At 43.3% G+C, this 26,694-nt stretch overlaps 1 protein-coding gene across 1 annotated transcript in view; it reads left to right on the top strand.

Moving 5' to 3' along the window:
• The first annotated feature begins 7,172 nt into the window (after positions 1–7,172).
• The window catches only part of LOC105527510 (uncharacterized protein C10orf67), a 32,514-nt gene continuing 12,992 nt past the window's right edge, over positions 7,173–26,694 (top strand). The window contains exons 1-2 of the mRNA XM_011963839.1: positions 7,173–7,765; positions 19,486–19,606. Of these exons, the coding sequence (XP_011819229.1) occupies positions 7,560–7,765; positions 19,486–19,606 (327 nt within the window). The 5' untranslated portion in view covers positions 7,173–7,559. The remainder of the gene's footprint in view (positions 7,766–19,485; positions 19,607–26,694) is intronic.

Consider the following 26,694-nt stretch of genomic DNA (forward strand, 5'->3'; position numbering starts at 1 on the left):
CTTCTCCTTCCTGAGCACTTGGAAGAATAAACTTTCCAGCTCCCTTTGCTGTTTGGTGGAACCATGGGACTCTGATCAGTGAAGAATGGAAGGGGTAAGGCATTTAATTGCCGGTACCTGACTCTTTTTTCTTCCCTTGGTAAAGTGGCCCAAGAGGTCTGTGTTTTGTGTTTTGGATAGTGCTGCTACAAGAGACTGAGGCTTCTATCATCTGGTTCCCTGAGTAGTTGCATGGAGTAGAACTCCCTGTCAACTCTGTGGGACTTGTAGTGTGAATGAGAAACTAATTTTTGTCGTATTGAGTCACTGCAATTTGAGATTGTTTATTATTGCAGTATAACATAGCCTATCATGACTAATACACTATCATGGGCCTCAGAGTAAAGAAATTCTATATCTAGGTATGGCCTAACCACCTATATATCCTTGAGCAAGAGGAACAAAGTATGCTATATTTTTTCTTTCTTCTTTTACTTAAAAAAATATGTGTAGAGACCGTCTCACTATGTTGCCCAGGCTGGTCTTGAACTTCTGACTTCAAGCCATCCGCCTGCCTTGGCCTCCCAAAGTGTTAGGATAACAGTCATGTTATCCTATTATCCTGTTATCCCAAAGTGTTAGGACTGGCATAGTTTCGCCATGCCTAGCCCTTTAAAAAAAAATAGAGATGAGGTCTTACTATGTTGCCCTGGCTGGTCTGAACTCCTGGGTTCAAGTGATCCACCTGCCTCAGCCTCCTCAAGTGCTGGAATTACAGGCATGAGCCACCACACGCAGCCAAGTATACTATCTTCAAGATTCCTTCAGCTCCAAAAACTTTGGCATTGCAACAATCCAAAGCAGTCCTATGTCAGTGACAAATAAATGTGAACTTTTGTTCAATGGAAAATAACTTCAGCTATATCAAACCACCCCCCAGAGAATAATTCAAGCTAGAAATAACTAAAAGTTCAGAATTGAAATAACATTTTTAAATTGTTTCATGCACACACCTGCCTTTTTAAGAGAGTATATTAAACCTAGTTACATTAAAAGTAGTCAATGAGTCATGGTCATTATTATGAACCTTAGTTAAAATAACTAAATAACACTCTGAAAGACAGTAATGTCCTCAGGGCCAGTGACAAATAAAGATTTATTTGCTTCTTGCAATGGCCTAGACTTCTTGTGTTATTGAAATTTCAGTTTTGGATTTCTATAGTCCTTCAATGCCTTTGTGCATTACATTTTTTTAAGTGACAGGATCTTGCTATGTTGCCCAGGCTAATCATGAACTCCTGGCTGCAAGTAATCCTCCCACCTTGGCCTCCCAAAGTGTTGAAATTACAGATGTGAACCACTGCGACCAGTCCATTACTTTTCATTGCTATCAATGGACTGATTGTCTACAATAGCCCAACTCCCCACTTTAACTGTAGAAAGTTAAAAAAGGAGAAGAAGGAGGAGGAGGAAGAGGAGGAGGAGAAGGAGAAGGAGAAAGAGAAGGAGAAGAAAAGAGAAAAAAAGGAAAGTAGACCTCACATTCTGTGGGAATTGAACATAATGAAAAAGATATATAGGGCCTGAATAAGAGGTTAAGAAGACTTCCTAGAAGTAAAGCAAATAAGTTTTAGGTATGAACTCTGTAGCCTCTATAAGTGCCCATCTTTTTGCCTAATTTTTTACTCTCACAAATATTGCATGAAGATGGATTTCTAGGATGACTACACTCCGGCTAGACAGTGTGGTAATGTATTTGATTTTCTACAGCAACCCAGCAGCACAGATTCATAATTAAATTGCTAATGTGTGTTTGACAGCTTTAGAGATACTTCTTCAGCCATCAACAAAATAACATTGTCAGAAGAACTGAAATAATTTGCCCCTCATGACAGTTTGGTGAGAAAAAGATGGCAAAATAATTAAGTATGGAGGCTCTGGAGCAGAAATGTCTGTGCTTGAAGCCTGCTTTTACCCCTTGCAAACTGTATGAACTTGGGCAAGTAAATCAACCTCCTGTGTCTCCACTTTCTCATTTTTAAATTGCGGGTAATCCTGTTTTTATAAGGGTGAGCTGCTCTCTGAACTATTTTAGCTCACCCACATTTGTTAAACAACTTTTTTAAAAAAACTTTACTTATTTGTTTTCAAAATAGGGTTTTGCTCTGTCACCCAGGTTGAAGTTCAGTGGATTGATCACAGCTCACTGCAGCCTCAACCTCCTGGGCTCAAAGTGACCTCCCACCTTAGCCTCCTCAGTACCTAGGACTACAGGCGCCTACCATCACACCCAGTAGTTTTTGTTTCTTGTGGAGGCTAGAAGGGTTTTGCTGTGTTTCCCAGGCTGGTCTCGAACTCCTGAGCTCAAGTCATCTGCCTGTCTTGGCTTCCCAAGGTGCTAAAATTACAGGCATGAGCCACCACACGCAGCCTCTTGAACATCTTTAAATTCACGAATGCAAGCCCAGTTCTAACATTTATTGTGCCAGTCAATAGGCCACTACATTCACCAATAAAAACCCACTTCCGACATTCAGTAAATTAATTAGCACAGGGCAGCTTGTTCATCAGTATTCAATTCACAGCAGAGCTTGGCGTAGTCCTTTTTATGATGCAGGCTTCCTGATTCACAGTGAATGGGCCATCTCCGAACCATACATTCCTGATTGGCACCTTGGTGATAGCATAATCTATGTAACAGACACGTAATACCTCTTAGTGTACACTGAAGAAGGCCCAGGTAAGTTAACAGACATCGTAACAATAACAAACTTGGGTTCTACACTACCGTATTCTATGTCTAACATTCCTCTCTAGTTCTCAAAATTGCTACATTTGAATTTTTGCTACTACATTTCTGAGACGGAGTTTGAAGCTGCAGGATGATAAATTGTGCTTAATTTCGCAGATGCAGAAGTGTTAATGAGAGAGCCATGCTGACTGCCTGGTAAAGTGTGACTTGGTGGTACCTTGTGGGCATGCCTTGACTCTGAGTCTAGTCCTCATGTAGACAGCTCTGAACACTGTATTTTATCAGTTTATTTAGGTGAGACTACAAGGAAATATTCACACTAGCCAAAATCACACTTGCTGTCTAGATTAAGACTTCTTGGCATCTGTATACCCAAGAATATGAGTTATTTGCACGTTGCCCTGTGACACTAGAAAAAGAACAGAGAGAACCAGATGGTCCTATGGGGCATTTTATCCAAGTTATTGTGGGAAAGCCTTATGAATGTCCTGCTTCTCAAGAGAGTAGATCCCTCTAGGGTCTAATTAAATGGGGCCCCAGAAAGAATCTCTGCCTGATAAGTTCTTATTAACTACCTTATTTCACTGATTCTAAGATATACAGTTTTTCACTTTTTTTTTTTTGGTGGGGGAGTGGGGTGCTACAGAGTATCTGTCGCCCAGGCTGGAGTGCAGTGGTGCAATCTCAGCTCACGGCAACCTGTGCCTCCCAGGTTCAAGTGATTCTCCTGCTTCAGCATCCCAAGTAGCTGGGACAACAGGTGCATGCCACCACACCTGGATAATTTTTGTATTTTTAGTGGAGATGGGGTTTTGCTATGTTGGCCAGGCTGGTCTCAAACTCCTGGCCTCAGGAGATCTGCCCACCTGGGCCTCCTAAAGTGCTGGGATTACAGGTGTGAGCCACTGCATCCGGACAGTTTTTCACATTTCTAACATGAAATTTTGGTGCATCACTTTGGTATATCCTTGAAATTGTAGTGTATCATACAGTCCATGGTGTGTCAAGGTATAATCATAGTTGGCAGTGTTTTTTTCTAAGTGGCACAGAAAATAAAGACACATTCTAAAGGATGCAATCTTAGATGGCATGAAATATGATGACTGCCCTTGTATTACTCTCCAGACTTCGACTTGTCCTGAACTGCCTCACCCTAAATTCCAGTATGTGGATTACAGTTTTCCTAGGTTATATTCTGGGCACTAGGATCCACTCTGGTCATTTGAACAGACTGGAGATCACCCAAACTTCCCTCAGCAATGAGTTTACAAATTCTCTCTCAGGTGGGCTCACTTCTGCAGACAGATAAGCCCTAACGTTTATTTATGTATTTATTTATTTATTTATTCGAGATGGGCTCTCACTCTGTCATCCAGGCTAGAATATGATCGCACGAACATAGCTCACTCTATCCTTGACTTCCCAAGTTCAAGTGATCCCCCGCTGCACCCTCTTGGGTAGTTGGGACGCTAGGTTCTTGGCTAACTAAAAAGAAGAAAAAAAAATTTTTTTTTTTTGGCAGAGATGGGGTCTCCCTATGTTGCCCAGGCTAGTCTTGAACCCCTGAGCTCAAGCAGTCCTCTCACCTCAGCCTTCCAAAGTATTGGGATTACAGGCCCAACCTACCCCTGTCATTTTCTTCATGTTCACGACTATTTCTTTCTCTCTTTTTAATTTTTTATAGAGACAGAGTCTCACTGTTGCCCAAGCTGGCCTCTAGCTTCTGGGCTCCGCCTACCTCGGCCTTCCAAAGTGCTGGGATTATAGGCGTGAGCCACACGCAGGCCTACTCTCTTTTAAACAGTGATGATCTAAACTTAGATCCAAATAGAGGAAATCTTTTACTCCAGTGCTTGAGGACATTTGGCAGCAAGGATCCAAATTCCACATCCACAGTTGCGCCTGCCCCAAACCCCCTAATGGGCTTATCATCTTGGTTTTCAGCTTTAGTCAGGTGACAAACGCTTATTGATGGACTTTCACAGACTGGATATGCTGTCTCACAGCAGCAAAATTTAAGACATTAAAATGATCTAGTCTTGATAAAGGATTTAGTAGCATAATATTGTCCTGGCTAAGAGCCTTACTATGTCCTTCCCAAGACTTTATTTAAGAACTTTGGTTATGGATGAAGCATGACATAAAACAAGTTTACATAACAGATCCTCCACCACATAATCATATATTATAGCTGATGATAAAAGAAAAATAAGCACTTCACATGTGATGACTCTCTAGAAAGAATTTAAATTACAAACCTAAACTGAAACCTCTTGGCTCTTATTAGACCATAGAACTGATACTATCCAACTGGAATATATAAATTACTATGTTTAGAGTCAGCACTTGACTCTTAATCAAATCCTCATGCTGCTTAATCTGAGATGTTATCACTTTTAATAACTGGTAGGCGATATTTTTGTATAAATATATATTCTATTTATACATGTGATATGTCAGAGAAGCACTTTAAATTTTAAAATTGTACCTGAAGTCCTATTAACTGAAAAGTAGAAACAATTTTAGCTTATGAAATGTTCAATTGTTTAAACACTGAATTTTTTTTTTTTTTTTTTTTTTTTGAGACAGAGTCTCACTCTGCCACCCAGGCTGGAGTGCAGTGGTGCAATCTCAGCTCACTGCAACCTCTGCCTCCCGGGATCAGGTGATTCTCATGCCTCAGCCTCCCAAGTAGCTGGGATTACAGGCGTGCATTACCATGCGCAGGTAATTTTTGTTTTTTTAGTAGAGACATTACCATGCGCAGGTAATTTTTGTTTTTTTAGTAGAGACAGGGTTCCACCACGTTAGCCAGGCTGGTCTTAAACTCCTGACCTCAAGTGATCTGCATGCCTCAGCCTCCCAAAGTGTTGGGACTACAGGTGTGAGCCACCGAACCCAGCCAAAACATTGAAATCTTTAAACAGTGTTTTCCCTAGTAGTGGCTTACCAAGAACGAATAGAGTCCTTCAAAAGTCTAGTTGGTATTTCTCTTGCTGTTGCCTCATGCATGTGCTGCGTGTTTTTCTGCTTTATAAATTACTCCAACTCTTCTTTGAGAAACATTCATTATCCAGTTTTTACTTGTGAGAAAACAGAGGCTCTGAAATGTTGACTTACTTGCCCAAAATTCTAAATTAAGTTTCAAAGCCTATATATATTCAATGTTTACTGCAGAGTTCATGAGCTTCCCACTAAAGCCATCAATGAATTTAGCATGTGATAAAAGAGGCCTGGGTTTAATATGACAAATGTTTTGACCACGCCAGCGCCAGTTACTATAGGTGAGAATGTGATCTGAAATAAACAATTTTATAAGCCAGAACACCTGTGAGATAAAATACAGGTAACTGACAAGAAGAGAAGTATTACGTAGTTAACGGTTTCAAAAACAATGATCGTCATAGCTTGGTCTCTTACACACTGAAATCTGAAACTCCTTGATATGCTATAGCAAGGTTTCAAACAAAGATGTTTTGTTCAATGCATGTTTTTGTGGGATGGTGTAACTATGCAGGCTGTATCAGTCAACAAACGCTGTACAGAGCTGACCAATGACTCATGAAATCTTCTGTGCGATCTCTCTCCTCAGTTTCAAACTATTCATTTATAATTGCACTAGCAAAATAGCCAACGGCTTGTCACATTCTTTACACTGTCTTGGCCCAGCTTTAAAGAGATAGGTTTTTAAATTTTAACTTAAAATTTTAATATGTATTTTAAAACATGTATATGCATTGTGGTAAAGTATAACTTAGGAAAAAGAAAAATTATTGTAGATATATAAATTTCTTTCTTTTAAAATATCTTTTGATTATATAATAAAAAATCCCCAAATAAAGTCTTAAGTTAGAGTTTGAAATTAAAAACCTCCACAGAGTAAAAGTAACTCTTTTTCTCTTCTCTCTTCATCTCCCTCCCAAAAAATAAGCCTTCACAGAAGATGATTTTGGCATTGGTTATGATGTTTTATTGGCATTTGGGGCTTTTAATCTTTGTCTTTAAACATAAGAGTAGTGATAATGCTACAGCGCTTTTATTTTCCTATTTTGAGCTTCTAAATCTAACTAAGTTCTTTTTCACTTATTGTTACAAGACAGAGAAGAGGCCGGGCGCGGTGGTTCACGCCTGTTACCTAGCACTTTGGGAAGCCGAGGGAGGCAGACTGCCTGAGCTCAGGAGTTAGACCAGCCTGGGCAACACGGTGAAACCCCGTCTCTACTAAAAATTAAAAAAAATTAGCCGGGCTTGGTGCTGTGTGCCTGTAGTCCCAGCTACTCGGGAGGCTGAAGCAGGAGAATTGCTTGAACCGGGGAGGCAGAGGTTGCAGTGAGCCGAGATCGCGCCACTGTACTCCAGCCTGGGCGACAGAGCGAGACTCTGGCTCCAAAATAATAAGAAGAAGAAGAAGAGAGAGAAGAAAAAAATTATTTTTCTGTAGATAATACATTGAAATGCAGATGTAGTATAGACAGTTCTAAACCAGACAATGACATTTTAAAAAGAAATGTAGACAATGTTTACAGAAAAACAATGGCAATGACATACTGATATTAGAATAGGTGTCTCCTATTAGTTGGCAATGAGTTATACATAACTTAAAAGTAAGAATGACAACAGTTTCACTATAAACTCTTATTATTGTAGAAACTTGGTAAAATTGAATTCTACACTAGATGGTATAGTTTAAGACTTAACGCCTTATGTTCTGACCTGACCTTATTAAATAGAAATCTGTTCAATCTCTGCAAGGAAATACTTTGTCCAGGAAAGCCTACGTTTGTGGTAGCTGGAGGCAGTTTATTAGGCAGCCTGCTCTCCTCTTACGATGGCCTTGGTCTGGGATCGCAGGGCTCATTATATTACGAGCATAGTTATTACATGGGTTCACTGTTTTTCCTCCTCCCTGAGGGGGACCTTTGGCACACGCTGGGAGGCCATGAAAGCCAAGGCCACCGAGCTGCGGCTCTGGCGCGCGCGTAGGAAGCAAGAAGCTCGGGAACCCAAGCCCCCGCAAATGCGCGGGTCCACGAGGTAGGCCAAGCTCCGCGCCTGGGTAGAGGAGGAAGCGAGCAGGGTCCGGGGGCGTGGCAGGAGGCTGAAGGTTTATTTACAGGGGTGCAGCTTTCTTTTGGGGTATCGCAGCGGCCGCCAGGCTGTGGGTGCCTTGTGGGGATGCCTTGAGGCAGGTGGGACAGTGGAAACGCAGCGGGGTTGCTCGGGATCCCGCCCAGCCTTCTCCTACCCCTCTCCACTCCCCAATCCCCTCCCCCTGCACGTGCTCCCTCCCCATCCTCCTTCCCATCTCTTCCCCCTTCCCCCCACTCCTTCCCCCTCTTCCTTCCCTCCACACCTCCTCTCCTTCCTTTCCCTCGCCTGTTCCCGTGCCCCTCCCTCTCCCCTTCCCTCTCCCCCTCCGCATCCCCCACCCTATCCTCTTCCCAACCTTCTCCCTATCCCCCTCCTCCCCAGCTCCTTTCCCCTTCCCCTCCCTCTTTCCTCCCTTCTCCGCCCCACCCCGTTCCCCGCCCCCCCTCCACCCGCGGCCCTCCTCGGCCCCAGCCCACGGATTCTCGCGCTTCGCCGGTTCCCTGGGAGTCGCCATAGCAACGGACGCTGGGTTCCTGACTCCAACTCAGCCGAGCAAGCGGCTGCGCGGGAGGCGCACGTCCCGGGATGCGATGGCGAACTGGGGCGACACGCCTGAGACAGAGGAGTGCCGGAAGATCCTGGAGGGCCTGGAGGCCTCTATTGAACAATTCCAGTTCAACCCCAGGTGACCCGCGGGAGAGGCAGTCCCCGGCAGCCCGCCCCGGAGCCCTCGCACCCCGGTCCTCGCTCAACGCCTTTCCAAGCCCCTTGCTCCAGCCGCTGGGCTTCAGTTTTTTGTTTGTTTTTCGAGGGGATCACTGTCCGAAAAGAGCTGCAGTTTTCACTTCTTCAAGTGTATAGCTGGACACTAAGAGCACGGACTCTGGAGCCAGACTGACCGGGTTCCAGAATCTTGGCGACCCTCTCACAGGGGCCGTGAGTTAGGCGACTGATTTTTCTGTGATTCAGGTTTCTCAGCGGGAAATAATCGTTCATGAACGATGAAGAGTAGTGCCTGCTTCATAGATCATAGTGAATATTTAATGAGCTAATCTAGGACACAGTACCGGTCTTAGTCCCCTCGGGCTGCTGTAACAAAACAGCATAGGTTGGGTGGCTTATAAGCAACAGGAATTTGTTTCTCCCAATTCTGGAGGCTAGGAAGCCCACTGGCAGATTCCGCGTCTGATGAGGGTCCCTTCTGCACAGACAGTACCTCCTGGCTGTGTCTTCACATAGTGCAAGGGGCAAGGGGCAAGGGGCAAGGGAGTTTTCCCCAACACCCCCACACCCGCTCCCACTTTGCCTTTAGAAGGGCACTAATCTCATTTATAGGGCTCCACTTTCATGACCTAGTCACCTCCAAAGTCCACACCTGCTAATATGGTCATCTTGGGGCTTAGGATTTCAACATGAATTTTCAGGAGACACAAACATTCAGACCATAGCAGAATCATAGAAGTGTTTGCCGATGTCATTATTTGCTATTCCTTGATCCTTGTTTATAACCCCTCCCTTTCATAATCCTTTGCCCCCTGTGTTCTAGCTTTGTTGTTTATTTGGATAATGTAGAGTTGATGTTTCTGGGAAAATGCAAATTTCTTTCTAAAAACCTTTTCAAATCAATAGGTAGCCAGAACTAGCTTAGCTGCTATGGGAGAACTTACCATTGTATTAGGCAGGGGCCTCATGGTGCCAGGTGGGCCGGCTTAGGGGCAAGCCCCTCACACAGAAGCAGCTCCAGGGTGAGAAGAAAGGACCACAGGTGTCCTAGCCCAGCAGTGGGACTGACCCAGTGAGGCAGTGCTGCTGGGCTCGGCTTCTCCAGCTTCACTGTATTCAATGGGTACGTTTGTTAAAATGGGTCAGGGTGTACAGGACCTGGTCTAGTGACGGTTGTGAATAGCATTTATTAGAGGCAGCATATGGTAAACACCAGAGGCACATGGCGTCTACCCTGTTCTAGTGTTTGCTGATAGGAATGGTGTCCTGCCCTGGACTCCTTGGCATTCCATGGTTGGGTAGCTCCCCCAAAAAAATGCACCTGCTGGGCTCAAGGGCAGACCAGTGGTGCCAGGGTACTCACTGACTGAACAAAATAACCACTGATGCCCATATTCATTCCTCTTCACCCAAAGTACTAGGGCAACTAAGCCAGTGCCTGGGTGTGAATGAGCGAGGCTTAGGTGCTGAATGTGGTCTACAAAGCAGACGAAAGTCCAGCCTTTGTGGAGTTCGCATCTTAGTCAGGAACTGATGATAAACTACATAAACAAGTAAACTATATAATAAGTTAGATAGTGGTTAGTGATAAGGAAGAAACCTAACATGGGGAGGGAGAAGAGGAAAGTGAGTGAGTGAGTGAGTGAGTGTGTGTGTGTGGCAAGTGGGGAGGGAGTCGTGATTTAATTTTTTTTTTAGAGTCAGGGTCTCACTCTGTCATCCAGGCTGGAGTATAGTGGCATGATCATGGCTCAGTGCAGCCTTGAACTTCTGGAGTCCAGCAATCCCTCCACCTCAGCCTCCTGAGTAGCTGAGACGACAGGCACACCCCAGCATGCCTAGCTAATTTTTTTAATACGGGGTCTTGCTGTGTTGCCCAGGCTGGTCTCAAACTCCTGAGCTCAAGCAGTCCTCCAGCCTCGACCTCCTAAAGTGCTGGGATTACAGGCATGAGCCACCATGCCCGGCCTGGATTGCAGATTTTAGAAATGGTGATCGGGGAAGGCTTCACTGAGAAAATGACATTGAGGTGAAGACTTGCAGGCTTGAGGGGGGAGCCCTAAGAATCTATCAGGGTACCAAGTGTTCCAGGCAGAGAGAACACTGGGTAGAAAGACCATGCCTGGATGTCCCAGGAGCAGCAAGGAGGCCAGTGTGGCTGGAGCAGAGAGGGAGAAGAGTGGAGGTGAAGTCAGAGGGAAGGGGTTCGGTGCCTGTGGTGAGGGACTTTAGACTACCGTAAGGACTTCAGCTTTTACTTTGAGATGGGAAGCCATGAGGAGATTGGGAAAGAGGAGTGACATGATTTGATTTATCCTTCAATGGGATTACTCTGACTGCTGTTTTGATAATAGACTATAGTGAGGACGAGGGCAGAAACAAGGAAACAGGAGACTATTACAATATTCCTTGTGGAAGATGACTGTGGGGTAGCAGTGGTTGGAGGTCCAGAGAAACCTTGATGAACAGGTAGAATGGAATTGCCAGTAACCCGGAAGGGGAAGATAATGAGATGAACAGGTCTGAAGGGAATATCATAAGCTTACTTCTGGTCATGATATGTCAGCAGTGACTATTAGACATCCATTTAGGCTGTTAAGTAGGTAGTTGATTAGATGAGTCTGAAGTTAAGAAGAGAGGTTCAGCTCGGCTATATCAGTTTGGAAATAATTAGCACAAAGATGGTGTCTTAAGCTGAGAGCCTTGGTGACATCAGCCGGGAAGTGAGTGTAGTTAGAGAAGTTTATGAGCCATGGGGCACATCAAAGTTCTGTGTTCTTTGAAGAGGAACAAAAGAAAGCAATATTCTTACTTAGCACTGAGAAATACGCCACAGTGAAAGTTTAGCACACCTAATGCTATCTTCATTGACTGATTTATTAATAAACATTTGCAGGATGGATAATTCTAGGATTCAGTGAGAAGAGTCATTGCATTTTATTAATACATATCCGTAGGTCTGTTTTCCAAAATAAATTAGGATGTTAATTTTGTATCTAATTTATTTTAAAAAACATAATTATCTTCCCCAAATTCTGTTTTATGCATAACAACCAACTTATTATTCAGAAATAGAATTGTTGAGACTATAAATAAAGGCTGTGTAGGAACCACTTAGCTAATTTTTTGTGATGTGGGTTTCCATTCTAGGCAGCAGGGTTGTTAGCTAAAATTAGAGACATTTGGAATTTGAAGGGACACTGAAGAAAAAATCTTCCTCTTTCACTTAGATTCTGAATGAGCTGGATCTTTTTTAGTCAGTCACATAGTTAGGACTGGTGAAACTGGAGAGTCATGGGCTTATCCTCATCAGGGATTTAGAAGAAGAATCTGCCACTTCCAGCTCCCCCTCTGTCACCCAGGCTGGAGTGCAGTATTACGTCACAATTCACTGCAGCCTCTGACCCCTGAGCTCAAGGGATCCTCCCACTTCAGCCTCCTGAGTAGGTGGAGCCACAGGTGTGTTCCACCATGCCCAACTAATTTTGTGTGTGTGTGTGTATTTTTGTAGAGACGGGGCTTCACCACGTTGCCCAGGCTGGTCTCAAATTCCTAAGCTCAAGCAGTCTGCCCTCCTTAGCCTCCCAAAGTGCTGGCATGAGCCACAGCACCCAGCCTGGACCTGATTTTAAAATATCATATTGTATTATTGTAATATTATGGCACCACAAGGAATAACGGAAAACAGAATTTCAAATTTCTAAATCATATCCTGAAAAAAATATATTGATAAAAACTATTCACACTCCATAAACCACCCATGATAGGTCTTTTGCTTAAAATGGGAAGGAACAGAAGAACATACGTGTTCGTGCTTAATGAAAAATGTGGCTGAATAGTAAAAAGGAGCCACTTACCACTAAGTAAGGTAAAGGATTGCATTTCGAGCCTGGAAAAGTGAATCACTGAGGTCTGTTAAATGTGCAGCAGTGTAGACTATACAGAAACAGAGTTAGTTCCCATGGCTGTTTATATTTACTATATTGATGTAGCACTCAGGGTCCAGATAGGAGGCAGAAACCTCACCGCTAACTTGAACAGGGACGATTTCCTGTTCTTTTTTAAACAGTAAGAAGGATTTTTAACTAGTAAAAGGCAGTAAGGTGGTAAAAGAAGACTCTAGGCAATACAGTGATAGTAAATGCAAAAAGCAGCTATGACCTCCAGGTCTGAGGAAGAGGAAACAGGGCAGGAACTAAGGAGTTAGAAGACCCACCCTCAAAGACTGAGACTGGAGAAGACGTGGTGGCAGAGAAACTTGCCAGAGGGTGTGACAACTGCTGGTCTGCAGGGATGGCTTGCCCAGTGGCTGCAAAACTTGCTGAAAGGCACACACAGGTCAAAGTTCCTTACCTAGTTGCGAGATCCAAATCTTCATTCCTGGAAGTCCTGACTTCCTAAAAGTTCTGCTTTTCTTTTTTCTGCCTTTTTTCCATTAATCTTTACTACTGGGCATGGAAACACTAAGAGGCACCCCAAAGAATCCTCTGCGTTCCGGACAGAATTCTCCTTGACTCCATTGTTCACCAGCAACCTAATTGCCCCGTGGTATTCAGAATCAGTCACTTCAGTCAGTAGAGTGATCCCCTTTTCTGCCTTCGTTTCAGCAGCATAAGGATCACAAAGTGACCGGTCATCAGTGTCATCTAATTCAATAGAATTTCTGTTGTTTTCTGGTGGACACATTCTTCCCTTGTGAACTAAGACTTCCAAACCAGCAGATCCTAAAGTTGCAGAGACAGGAAACCATAATTTTGGGCGTGAGTTATTAGGCATAAGAGTGAGAGGTGCCTCTTCATTCTTGGACCTATGACTGTAGAAGAGATAGCACCATATACTTTCAAAGCATATACTGTGTCCTGTGAGACAGAACTACATTCTTTCATGGATTTGCTTCTCCCAAATGTTGCTGGCAGTACGGGTGTGTGCCACCATGCCCAGCTGATTTTGCTTTTGTTTTTTTGTAGAGACAGGGTCTATGTTGCCCAGGCTGGTCATGAACTCCTGGGCTCAAGCGATCTTCCCGCCTCAACCTCCCGAAGTGCTGGGATTGCAGGCATGAACCACTGTGCCTGGCCTTAAATGAACCTTCAGCAAGCTATTTGACCTTAAGCCAGCCACTTCTGGGTAATGGGTTATATGATAAGATCACTGATTTCCATGGGCATGAATCCATTACTGCCTGTCTTTTGGTGTGAAATGAGTTCCTTGATGGGAAGTGGTCCTGTGAGAACACCGTGATGATGGATAAGGGGTTCTGTAAGCTCATGCCTTGTGGTTCTGGCCAGTGCGGTATAGTCAAGGAATGCAAATCCATATCCAAAATAAATGTGTTCCAGTGAGGATGATGGAAGAGGTTCAGTGCTAGCAACCTGTTGCTAGGTGGCTGGCTATTCCCTCTGGTTCATGCTGCCATATTGGGAGCTCAGTATTGATCTCTGCTGTTGACTAGTTAGGCACTCAGCACCTGTGGTAGCCAGGCCAGCCTTGGTAAGGGGAAAACCACGTTGTTGAACTCCATCCCTGACACCATGGCCATTTTGTTCAAGGGCTATCAAGCAAGCAGGGGTGACTGCAAAAGGAAACTGACCGATATCCACAGAGTGTGTCATTTTGCCTAATTATTTAACTACTCTCTCTGCAGAGGATTCCCTTGGGTGAGCATTCAGATGCTGCACAAACACCTGTACAGTCTGTGCCCATTTGCAAAGGCTCATTCACAGAACTCTTCCCAGACATTCTTGACATCCATCTCCCAATCTGTTCCTTCCAAGTTCCTGACCATCCTGCTAACTCTTTAGCAGCTGCCCACAAATTAATATCGATATGTAATTCTGGCCATCCCTCATCCAGAAAAAATAGACAACCAAATATACTGCTTCTAGTTTATTCAGTGAGAGGATTTTCCTTCATGATTGTCCTTCAGGGTCACTTCTGAGTGTGGCTCTGAGACTGCAGGTAACTACCAGCTGGTGAGGAACCCATCTGTGAATCAGGCTTGAGGTTTTTTCCCTAGTCACCTGGTCATAAAGAACTTCTTTGGGTTGGGTTGTCAGGGCTTCAACTTTAGTAGGCATGGTTCAATTTTTCCCCTCATTAACCTTGACCTTGTTGAGTTGGTGCCTACCAAGGTCCTCTATTTTAAATTTACTGTTCTTTTCTTTGTAATAAATTACTATTTTCTAGGTATTACAATTTTCTTTTTTCTAAAACTTATATTAACCAGACATGGTCACCAATGATGACTCCTCTATTTTTATTTATTTATTTATTTATTTTTTGAGATGGAGTCTAGCTCTGTTGCTCGGGCTGGAGTGCAGTGGCCTGATATCAGCTCACTGCAAGCTCCGCCCCCCCCGGGTTTATGCCATTCTCCGGCCTCAGCCTCCCGAGTAGCTGGGACTACAGGCACCCGCCACCTCGCCCGGCTCTTTTTTTTTATTTTTTAGTAGAGACGGGGTTTCACCGTGTTAGCCAGGATGGTCTCGATCTCCTGACCTCGTGATCCGCCCGTCTCGGCCTCCCAAAGTGCTGGGATTACAGGCTTGAGCCACCGCGCCCAGCCTATTTATTTATTTTTTGAGGCAGGATCTCACTCTGTCATCCAAGCTGAAATGCAGTGACACAATCCAAGCTCACTGCAGCTATAACCTCCTAGGCTCAGGTGATCTTCCCACCTCAGCCTCCCAAGTAGCTGGGACTACAGGTGTGTGCCACCACACCTGGCTAATTTTTGTATTTTTTATAGAGACAAGGTCTCGCCATGTTGGCCAGGCTGGTCTCCAACTCCTAAGCTCAAGTAACCCACCCACCTCAGTCTCCCAAAGTGCTGGGGTTACAGGTGTGAGCCACTGTACCCCGCCTGATGACTCCTATCTTAATGTCACCTTTATGATGACTGCCACATGGTAATTCTCTGCTTTTTTCTATTTTTTTCTACATTTATTAGAGCTTCCCATTCTCATTTATTTGTTCATTCATATCAGTATGGATTGATGGATTCCTATTTTATACAATGGCTTATAATCTGATGCTTTCATTATTGATTTTGATGTTTAAATGTCTTAAATATGTCCAGTGGGTGTTTTTCTTCAGTCTAGTTTCTTCATCATTTTTACATTTTCCCATCATCTTTTGAGCATTTCTTCACTTTATGGCAAACAAAATGTTTCAGGCTCTTTTTATGCTTTTGCTTTTATATAATTTTATATACTTTTATTCCAGTCTTGGAATGAACCATTTTTTCAAGGAGACTTCATTTCTTTTAGCAGAGGATGGTTTTTAGAAACCAACATCTGGGGCCAGGCCTGGTGGCTCACACCTGTAATCCCAGCACTTTGGGAGGCTGAGGCAGGTGGATCACTGAGGCCAGGAGTTTGAGACCAGCCTGGCCAACACGGGGAGACCTTATCTCTACTAAAAATACAAAATTAGTCAGGTGTGATGGTCCATGCCTGTAATCCCAGCTACTTCGGAAACTGAGGTGCGAGAATCACTTGAACCTAGGAGGCGGAGATTGCAATGAGCTGAGATCATGCCGCTGCGCTCCAACCTGGGTGACAAAGCAAGACTCTGTCTCAAAAAATATATTGAAAAGAAAAAGAAGAAAGAAAAGAAACCAACATCTGAGTGTTAGATGTGCTTATCACTACTGGGGTGCCATTCTTCTAGGCCTTCTCATTGGACAGAACTAGAAACAGATACATATAAATATATGCACATACATATATGTTCACATATATATGTGCACACATATATGCACCTGCAACTATTTATATATCTATGTATCTATATTTATAAAAGCATGCATTCATACCAATTCTTCCCATTCCATTCCATTCCATTGTCTAAGATAACTTTCTAGTCTACTCTTTCTCTATGTTTGTAAATATCTTTCCTAGAACTGACAAACTTGACTTCTGTCATTTTGAGAACATTTACTTACTCATTCAATGTATCTAGTCTCCCACTATTGTGGTCCTCTTCTCTGTGTGCCACCTCTGTGCTGCTTCCCCTGTTCCCCCAACTGACCCACATTCTTAGCCACCAGGCTTGCTGTTCTTCTATGCATGACTCCCAATTTTTTTTATGGCCCCATGTCCTTGACCTCCATGTTGATTCCTTCACCCTGAGAAGGGAAGAGAATGGAAGGCAAAAGAAGGTAGAAAAGAAAGTGGTTACATATGGTTTTGATAGGTACAACTGTGGGGAGACTTAATCCTAGGCTGAGGGTATTGTTAAGGTACAGATGTATTGGGGGAACATTTAACTAGAAGATATGTGACACATGAGTAAATTACATGGGGTGTATGTAATGAGACATGATGCTCATCACTACCTCAGCATATATAGCATATTTTTATTTACTTGTTTACTGTAATTAGTGTATGGAAAGTTAAAAATTCTGTGGGATTAATTGAAGATCTTTATTTTGGTATTTATTTTATTTATTTTGCTTCAAGGAGTTTTCACATTAAATGGCCTTTCTTAGTTGGTACTGCTATGCTTTAATAGTTTTTTCCAAATATGATGAAAAAACTATGACAGTTCAAAACATCAGAGTGACAGTAGAAACAACCACCACTGCAGTACTAATAATGAGTAACATTTCTTGAGGGTTTACTGTTGTATCAAGGATCATTTAAAGTACTTCTAAGTATGAACACACTAAATTCTCACAGTAAGTCTATGAAATGGGGACTATTATTTTCCATAAGAGGAAACTAAGGCACAGAAAGGTTTAGTAATTTATCTAATGTCATGTAGCTAGAGTACCAGTCAGGATGCTTTCAGCTACAGTAGACAGAAACTGCCAACAATTGGTGCATTTACTCTGTGACATTACAGGAAGACTGGAGGTATGGTAGGTTTCAGAGCTAACTGAGTCAATGGCCAAGCAAAGTCATCAGTCAAATTTATTTCCATCTTGTTTTTTTTTTTTTTTTTTTTTTTTTTTTGAGATAGAATCTTGCTCTGTCACCCAGGCTGGAGTGCAGCGGTGCGATCTCAGCTCACTGCAGCCTCTGCCCCCCAGGTTCAAGCGATTCTTGTCCCTCAGACTTCCAAGTAGCTGGGATTACAGGCACGTGCTACCACACCCGGCTAATTTTTTATTTTTAGTCGAGGCGGGGTTTTGCCATATTGGCCAGGCTGATCTCAAACTTCTGATCTCAAGTGCTTCTCCCACCTCGGCCTCCCAAAGTGCTGGAATTATAGGTATGAGCCATCGTGCTCAACCTATTTCCATCTTTTTGAAAGTTCATCATCTATGCCCTGGCTCGCTCCCCTTGTGGTCACCGAGTGACTGTGCCAGTTCTTGGCATTACTTCCACCCTTGGCAATATCCAGAGTCAAAGAAGAAAACTCTCCTCTGGTGCCCCCTTTGTAGGAGTCTAAAAAGCTTTCTTACCAGCCCCCAACAGACCCTTCCTAATGTCTCCCTCTTCAGACCTGGGTTCTACACCCATCCCTGGATATCCACTGCCAAGGAGGGTAAGATAACCATGATGGGCGTAGCCCAGCTTGGAGTTACACTTGGCACTGGGGATATGGTCAACTTCATCTGAGTTCTGTGGGGAACAAATCTGAGGTTCAGCCAACATACAAGAAGAGGGGAGTTGCCATGGGATGCCCCGCATTGGGGTCTGCTCTCGTCAGCAGAAGAGGCGGGATAGAAGCACAGACATTCTGCCTTTGACACCTACACTGAGAAGTCTGATAATTCTACTTGGGCTTTTGTGGTTATCTTATTTTAGCTGACATTTTAGAAAGAGTTGTGGTAAGTTTGATCAAATTGACAGAGTGCATCCAGAAAATTGCCTTCTTAATGCTGTTTGAGATGCCTGTCCTTAGAAATCTGTAGAATTTACAAACACTTGCTCCTGGCCTATTCACATTTTTCAGAAATTGAAAATCAAATATAGGAAGGTGGTGTGATCATCTTAAATAAGCAATTCTCAAACTTGTTGGTCTTAAGACCTCTCTATAGTCTTAAAAAATTATTGGCACCCTCAAAGAGATGTAGTTTATGTTTGTCCTGTTTATTGATAGTTGCCAGATGAGAAATTTAAAAGAAGAAAATTAAAACATATTTAAATTGATTCATTTAAAATAAGGATAAACCAGGTATGTGTTAGTATAAATACCAGGTTTTATTTATTTTATTTTTCTGAAACAGGTTCTCTTTCTGTTGCCCAGGCTGGAGTATGGTGGTGCATTCATAGCTCACTGCAGCCTCAACCTCCTGGGCTCAAGCAATCCTCCTGCCTCAGCCTCTTGAGTAGCTGGAAATAGCATATTTTAAAGAAAAACTAACTGTATTGTTCTAAAACAAAAACTTTCATGAGAAGAGTATCACTGTTTTACATTTTTGCAAAGCTTTTCCATGCCTGGCTTAATGGAAGAGAGCTGCTTCTGTATAATCTGTAGCCTCTGGAAAACTCCATTGACCATTTGTGACCTAATGATAGTAAAAAAGACAAATAAAATCTTAATACTATTATAAAATTAATTTGATCGCATAGATTTTCTGAAAGAGTATCCCAGAACCCCAGGGATCCTCAGCCCATACTTTGAGAACCACTATCTTAAAGGATTTCTGCTGAATAGGCCCATGAATAACCTAGAATTATTTCCAGCAATAGCACAGGCACTAACAGTATGGAAGATATTAAAAGCAGGTATATAAATTGATCATATCTCAGAAAAGTGGAAATCAGTTGAGTATTCATAGAGTAATATGCCTCAGTCCCAGGGAATTTGATAATCTCATTATCCTCATTAGCCCCAGATCACAAGAGCTAATTCAGAGGCTTCCTCACCTCACCAACCTCTTAGAATACTTAAAATATGATATGATTTACACAAAAAAATACACACTAACATCTATTTCTAAGAAAATATGTATGACATAAAGCACATTTTATTTCCTTTGTTTTCAGACTTAACATTTCAGATGATTTAAAGATTGGCTTTTTCAGCACAGACCATGCCACTCAAACCGATTCCAGTGAAATACTGTCAGTAAAAGAATTGAGTTCATCCACGCAAAAGTTAGCACAGGTAAATCTGAATTTGTTTTGAAACTTCTGAGAAAATTTTTGGCGTTAATTGCCTTCATATTTCTTTCATAGACAAAAGTGAACTAAAATTTTTAAAATGTTAGCATCTTTGACAAACAGCTGAATGATAGTTGTGCTTCAATAAATTAATATAAGCTACTACTTATATTTATGTCATACTTACATATGTTAATTCGTTTAGTAAAGTATTTTGTCACTCTGGTTGGAAATTCTTTAGACATCTGTGAACATTTTCTATTTTTGATACTTTAAAAAATTATCAAACATTTTTGCATATATAATGGAAACATTTTTGCATATATAATGGATAACTGTGTAACCCACCATCCAACTTTGCCAAATTTTGACATTTTGTTAAATTTTCTTTGAAGTTTTTTTTTTTTTTTTTGAGACAGTGTCTTACTCTGTCACCTAGGGTGGAGTACAGAGGTGTGATCATAGCTCACTGTAGGCTCCACCTCCAGGATTCAGGTGATCCTCCCACTTCAGCCTCACAAGTAGCTGGGACTACAAGTGCGTGCCACCATGCCCAGCTAATTTTTTGTATGTTTTGTAGAGATGGGATTTTGCCATGTTTTTCAGGCTGGTATGGAACTACTGGGTTCAAGCAATCCACCTACCTCAGCCTCCCAAAATACTGAGATTACAGGCGTGAGCCATCGTGCCTGGCCTGATCTTTTTTGATTGTAAAGGAACATAGTATTGCATGTACGTTGGAGATGAAGAGTTATTATTAAAAACCCTAATCAATAAAGCTGTCACATGAGGTAGTATAACACTATACTCTTGTCTACCTTGATTTTGTTTTTACACTTGGAAGTCATTCCATATTGACACATAGAGCTTCCTCATTTATTTCACAAGTACATTACATCACAAAATGTGCATCATATATTTAGCTTTCCATATTGATGGACATTTTGGTAATTTCTAATATTTTACTGTGATGAATAGTCCTGCACATACTCATATGCCAGTAAATCTGTGATGTAAATTCTTAAAAGTGGAATTTCTGAGTCAGAGGATGTATGCATTAGTCATTTTGAAGGATATTGCCAAAGTGCCCTGCATAGAGATTGTACCAATTTACACTCCTGCTAGTAACTTTTGAGAATGTCTCTTTCCTACATATTTGCCAATTTATTGTCTTCTTTTATACTTTCAGAAACATTTTATTTTACTCTTTTGTAACTAAGTGTGTCCAAATGACCATGTTATTGGTCAGTAGGATTCAGATGGAAATGGTCTGTGGCAGCTCTGGGGAACCTTCTTTGAGACACAGTTCAATACGCCCTCTGTCACTTCTCCCTTTACTCCTCCTTCCCATTCCCCTTCCCTTCCTTCCCTTTTCACTTCCCTTTCCCTTCCCCTCCCTTTCTTCCCTCCTGGTTCCCCTCCCCCCTCCCCTTCCCCTCTCCATCCCAGTTCCCTTCCTTTCCCTTCCCGGTTTCCTTCCTTTTCCCTCCCGGTTCCCCTCCCCTCCCCATCCCAGTTCCCTTCCTTTACCTTCCCGGTTTCCGTCCCGGTTCCCATCCCGGTTCCCTTCCCTTCCGGTCCCGGTGCCCTGCCCTTCCGGGTTCCCGTCCCGGTTCCCCTCTTTTCCCTTCCCGGTTCCCTGCTCCTCCCTTCCTGGTTCCCATCCCGCTTCCCTTCCCTTCCTTTCCTGGTTCCCTTCCCTTTCCGGTTCCCGTCCTGGTCCCCTTCCTGATTCCTGTCCTGGTTCCCTTCTCCTCCCTTCCCGGTTCCCGCCCGGTTCCCTCCCCTTCCCGTCCTGGCTCCCGTCCCAGTCTCTCCTCCCCTCCACTTCCTTCCTGGTTTCCCTCCCCTTCCCGGTGCCCGTACTGGTTCCAGTCCGGTTTCCTTCCCGGTCCCCTCCCCTCGCTTCCCGGTTTCCCTCTTCTTCCCTCCCTTCCCGGTTTCCTTCCCCTTCTCTCACATCCCGGTTTCCCTCCCCTTCCCATCCCAGTTCCCTTCACTTCCCGGTTCCCACCCTGATTCCCTTCCCTTCTCAGCTCCATCCCAGTTCCCTTCCTTTCCCTTCCCGGTTCCCGTACCGGTTTTCTTCTCTTACTTTCTTTATTACCGTCCCAGTTCCCTTCCTTTCCCTTCCCGGTTCCCGTACCGGTTTTCTTCTTTTCCTTTATTACCGTCCCAGTTCCCTTCTCTTCCCTTCCCCGTTCCTGTCTCTATTCCTGTCCTGGTTCCCTTCCCTTTCCGGTCCCGTCCCAGTCCCTTCCCTTCTTTTCCCAGTTCCCGACCCGGTTCCCGTGGGTTCCCATCCCTTCCGGTTCTGTCCCTTTCCCTTCCCATCCCCGTTCCATTTCCGGTTCCCCTCCCAGTTTCCGTCCCGGTTCCCTTACCTTCCCGATCCCCTCCGTTCCCAGTTCTCGTCCAGGTTCCCGTCCGGGTTCCCTTTCAAGTCCCCTCCGCTACTCCCCTTACCCTTTGCAGCTTCTCTCCTTTTCCCTCCCTCTCCTCTCCCCTCCCTTCCTCTCCCTTCTTAGTTTCCCTCCCTTCCCAGTTTCCCTCCCCTTCCCTTTTTTCCAGTTTCCTTCCCCTTCCCTCCCTTCCCAGTTTCTCTTCCCTTCCCGTTTACCTTCCCTTCCTGGTTCCCATCGCGGTTCCCTTCTCGATTCCGGTCCAGGTTCCTGTCCTGCTTCCCTTTCCTTCCCTGTTCCCGTCCCAGTTCCCGTCCAGATTCCCTTCCCTGTTCCAGTCCCGGTTCTGTTTCCGGTTCCCGTCTAGCTCTTTCCCTTCCTGGTTCCTGTCCCGTTTCCCTTCTTTTCCTGGTTCCCTTCCCTTCCTGGTTCCCTTGCCTTCCTGATTCCCTTACCTTCCTGGTTCCCATCCCGCTTCCCTTCCCTTCCCGGTTCCCTTTCCTTTCCAGTTGGTTCCCATCCCTTCCCTTCCTTATTCCCTTCCCAGTTCCCGTCCTGGTCCCCTCACCTCCCTTCCCAGTTTTCCTCCCCTTCCCAGTTTCCCTCCCCTTCCCAGTTTCCCTGTCCTTCTCTTTCTTCCCAGTCTCCCTCACCTTCTCCCAGTTTCCCTTCCCCTCCCTTCCTATTTTCCCTTCCCGGTTCCCTTTCCTTCCCAGTTCTCTTATTTTCCCAGTTCCCGTCCCAGTTCCTGTTCCGGTTTCCTTTCCTTCCCTTGCCAGTTCTTGCCCCGGTTCCCATCCTGGTTCCCTTCCCTTCCCGGTTCCTGTCTGAGTTCCCTTCCCTTTTCTTCCGGGTGTGTCTGGAGTTGGTTCCTGCTGGTGGGTTCCTGGTCTTCCTGACTTCAAGAATGAAGCCACAGATTTTTGCGGTGAGTGTTACAGCTCTTAAAGACGGCAGGGACCCAAAGAGTGAGCAGTAGCAAGGTTTATTGTGAAGAGCAAAAGGACAAAGCTTCCATGTGTGGAAGGAGGGGTGGGGGGTCATGGGCCACTGCCAGCTTTTATTCCCTTATTGTACCCTCCCATGTGTTCCATTTCTGTCCTATCAAAGTGCCCTTTTTTCAATCCTCCCCATGATTGGCTACTTTTAGAATCCTGCTGATTTGTGTGTTTTACAGAGGGCTGTTTGGTGCGTTTTACAGAGTGCTGATTGGTACGTTTTACAATCCTCTTGTAAGACAGGAAAGCTCCCCATGTCCCCACTGGATCCAGGAAGTCCAACTGGCCTCACCTGTTACCAGTTTCCATCCTGGTTCCCTTCTGGGTTCCCTTCCCTTTCCTTCCGGTTCCTGTCTGGGTTCCTTTCACTTCCTGTCCTGCTGCCCCTTCCAGTCCCCTCCCCCCCTCTCCCCTCCCCTCCCTTCCCTGTTTCTGTTCCCTCCCTTCTTTTCCCGGTTTCCCTCCCCTCCCCTTTCTTCCTGGTTTCCTTCCCCTTCCCTCCCTTCCCGGTTTCCCTCCCCTTCCCTTCCCAGTTTCCCTCCGCTTCCCTTCCTGGTTTTCCTTCCTTTTTTCCCGTTTTCCTTTTCTTACTTCTTCCGCTAGAGCATGGATCCTACTGTTTGGACCATGAGGTTGAAACAGTATACAGCAGAGTAATAAAACAGAAGAATCTTAGATCATTTCACCCATTGATTGCTTAGGTAGATTTCTAGGGAGAGAAATTAACTTATTTTTCATTTATGCTTATGTTACTTAGATTTTTTTATTTTTATTTATTTATTTATTTATTTATTTTGAGATAGGGTCTCACTCTGTCATGTAGACTGGAGTGCAGTGGCAGGATCATAGGTGACAACAGCCTTGACTTCCTGGGCTCAAGTGATCCTCCCACCTCAGCCTACTGAATAGCTGGGACTACAGGTGTGTGCCACCACAGCTGGCTAATATTTTTTCTACATTTTTGTAGAGACAAGGTCTCAATATGTTGCCCAGACTGGTCCTAAATCCCTGGCCTCAAGTGATCCTCCTGCCTTGGCCTCCCAGAGTGTTGGGAATACAGGAGCCACCAAACCTGGCTATTTGGTTTTTTTGTTATAGCTGAACCAAAATTTGATACAAATGTTAGATTAAGGATGTCTTCTTCTATTTCTAATTAATAAAATACTTTTTTAAAAATCATGTATGACTGGGTTTGAATACTTTTCATGGACTTATTGAGATGATCATGCAGTCATATGGCTTTTCTCCTTTATCTGATGATGTGGTAAAATTTGGTTTTTGAATAGTAAACCATCCTTTACCTCCTGAAATAAACCCAACTGGATCATTGGATCATAATATTTCTTTTTGCATTTCTACAATATTTGCTATTATTTTATTGAGGATTTATTTTCATCTGTTTGAAGTGACATTGCCCTATAATTTTTTCTTTTCTTTTCTCTCTCTCTTTTTTTTTTGGAGACAGGGTCCTGTTCTGTTGCCCAAGCTGGAGTGCAATGACAATCATAACTCATTGTGACCTTGAACTCCTGGGATCAAGCAATCTTCCCACCTCAGCCTGCTGAGTAGCTGGGATTACAGGAGTGTACCACCTTGCCCAACTAATTTTTAAATTTTTGGTAGAGATAGGGTCTTGCTATGTTACCTAGGCTATACCCTATAATACTCTTTTCTTATACTATTGTTGTTCAGTCTTGGTACCAAGGTCACAGTATCCTCATAAGATGAGAAGTGTTCCCTAGTCTATTCTCTGGAATACTTCACATAAGATTGGGAATATCTGTTTCTTCAATGTTTGTTAGAACTTGCATGTAAAACTGTGCTTATTTTTATAGCTATTGTTATTTTGTTATGTATGTATTCCCATTTTCTTAAATATTCTGGGTCAGTTTTGATGTTATGTTTTTCTGTAAAAGTATTTATTTTTGTTAAATCTTCAAATTTTGGGTATAATGTTTATTGTCTTTTATTATTTTTCAGTATTGTATCTGTAGTTGTATTCCTTTTTAAATGTTTAATGTTGTCTGGTATTGTCTGCATATCTTCTCTCTTTTTTTGTTAGTGACTTTTGGCAGAATTGTCTATTTCATTAGGTTTTTTTTTTCAGACCCCCAATTTTAGTGTATATTAATCCTCTTTATTGTATCTTTATTTTCTAGTTCATAAATTTATTTTCTTATATTTATTATTCTTTCTTTCTTTCTGTTTACTCTTTCTTTTCTTTTCTTTTCTTTTTTTTGTTTGTTTGTTTTATAAGATAGGGTCCACTTTGTTGCCCAGGCTGGAGTGTAGTGGCAGAATCACGGCTCACTGCAGCCTTGACCTCCTGGGCTCAAGTGATCCTCCTGCCTGAGCCACTTGAGTAGCTGGAACTACAGGCACATGCCACCACACCTGGCTAATTTTTAAAATTTTTTGTAGAGGTGGGGTATCACTATGTTGCTCAGGCTAGCCTCAAATTTCTAAGCTTAAGCGATCCTCCTGCCTCGGCCTCTCAAAGAGCTAGGATTACAGGTGTGAGCCACTATGCCTCGCTTGTTTTTCTTTTTTTTTAATTTCTTGAGTTGGAGCTGGGTATCAATTAGGATAGTATATAGCTCCGTGTTGAGAAAAAACAACTACATTGGCTGCATAAAATATCAAGAGGTGTAGAGTTAGAGAATCCAGAGTTAGTGCAGTAGCTCTCCTATCTGTGTGATGTAGATTCATTTTATCTTCTCACATTTCCACGATTAGTGCCTGGGTTTTGTTGCCCTACTTCTGATTCAGTAGCAAGATGGCTGCTCCCCTTCCAGCCTCCATGGAAGGAGAATATGGGAGAAGTATGGAGGTGTGGTAGTAGCTATCTTAGGAAAGCAAGAACTTTCCATAGAAAGCCTTGCCATATGTTTCTTTGGCCGTAAGTGTATTGCGTGATCCCTTGAATTACAAGGAGCTTTGGACAAGTGTTTTAGCTGCGCACATTGCTGCCCTGGACAATGTCATGGTTCCATCAGTAAAGAAGAACCATGATACCAGATATTGGGCTGACAGCTACCAATGCCTATAGATCGTAGATTTTGAGGCTTTCTTCTCTTTTGTAGGCAGTTAAAACTACAAATTTCTCACTAACTACATTTTTAGCTTCTGCAAACTTTGAAATACAGTATTTTTATTAGTATTTAAATTTAAATACTCGAATTTTTCATTTGTTCTTTTCATTTGTTCATGTCATCTGTATAATAAGAAAGTTATTAAATTTGCAAAGAGGCTTTTTAGGATATTTGTATATTGCTGATACTTAACTTCAGTGCTTTGTTGTTGGAGAACACAGTCCTTGTGAAACAAATTATTTGGTGTTTGCTGCAATTTGTGTTGAGGCTTTGTCTGAGGTCAGTCTTTGTCATTGTGCCACAAATACAGGAAATTTTTTGTTTTGTTTTTTTTTTCCCTGAGTTGGAGTCTTGCCCTGTCACCCAGGCTGGAGTGCAGTGGTGTGATCTTGGCTCACTGCAACCTCCACCTCCCAGGTTCAAGCAATTCTCCTGCCTCAGCCTCCCGAGTGGCTGGGATTACAGTTGCACGCCACCTTGCCTGGCTAATTTTTGTATTTTTAGTAGAGATGTGGTTTCACCATGTTGGCCAGGCTGGTCTCAAACTCCTGACCTAGTGATCTGCCCACCTTAGCCTCCCAGAGTGCTGGGATTACAGTT

This window comes from Colobus angolensis, unplaced genomic scaffold (assembly GCF_000951035.1).
Source record: "Colobus angolensis palliatus isolate OR3802 unplaced genomic scaffold, Cang.pa_1.0 Scaffold63, whole genome shotgun sequence".
In the NCBI taxonomy this organism is placed as follows: domain Eukaryota; kingdom Metazoa; phylum Chordata; class Mammalia; order Primates; family Cercopithecidae; genus Colobus; species Colobus angolensis.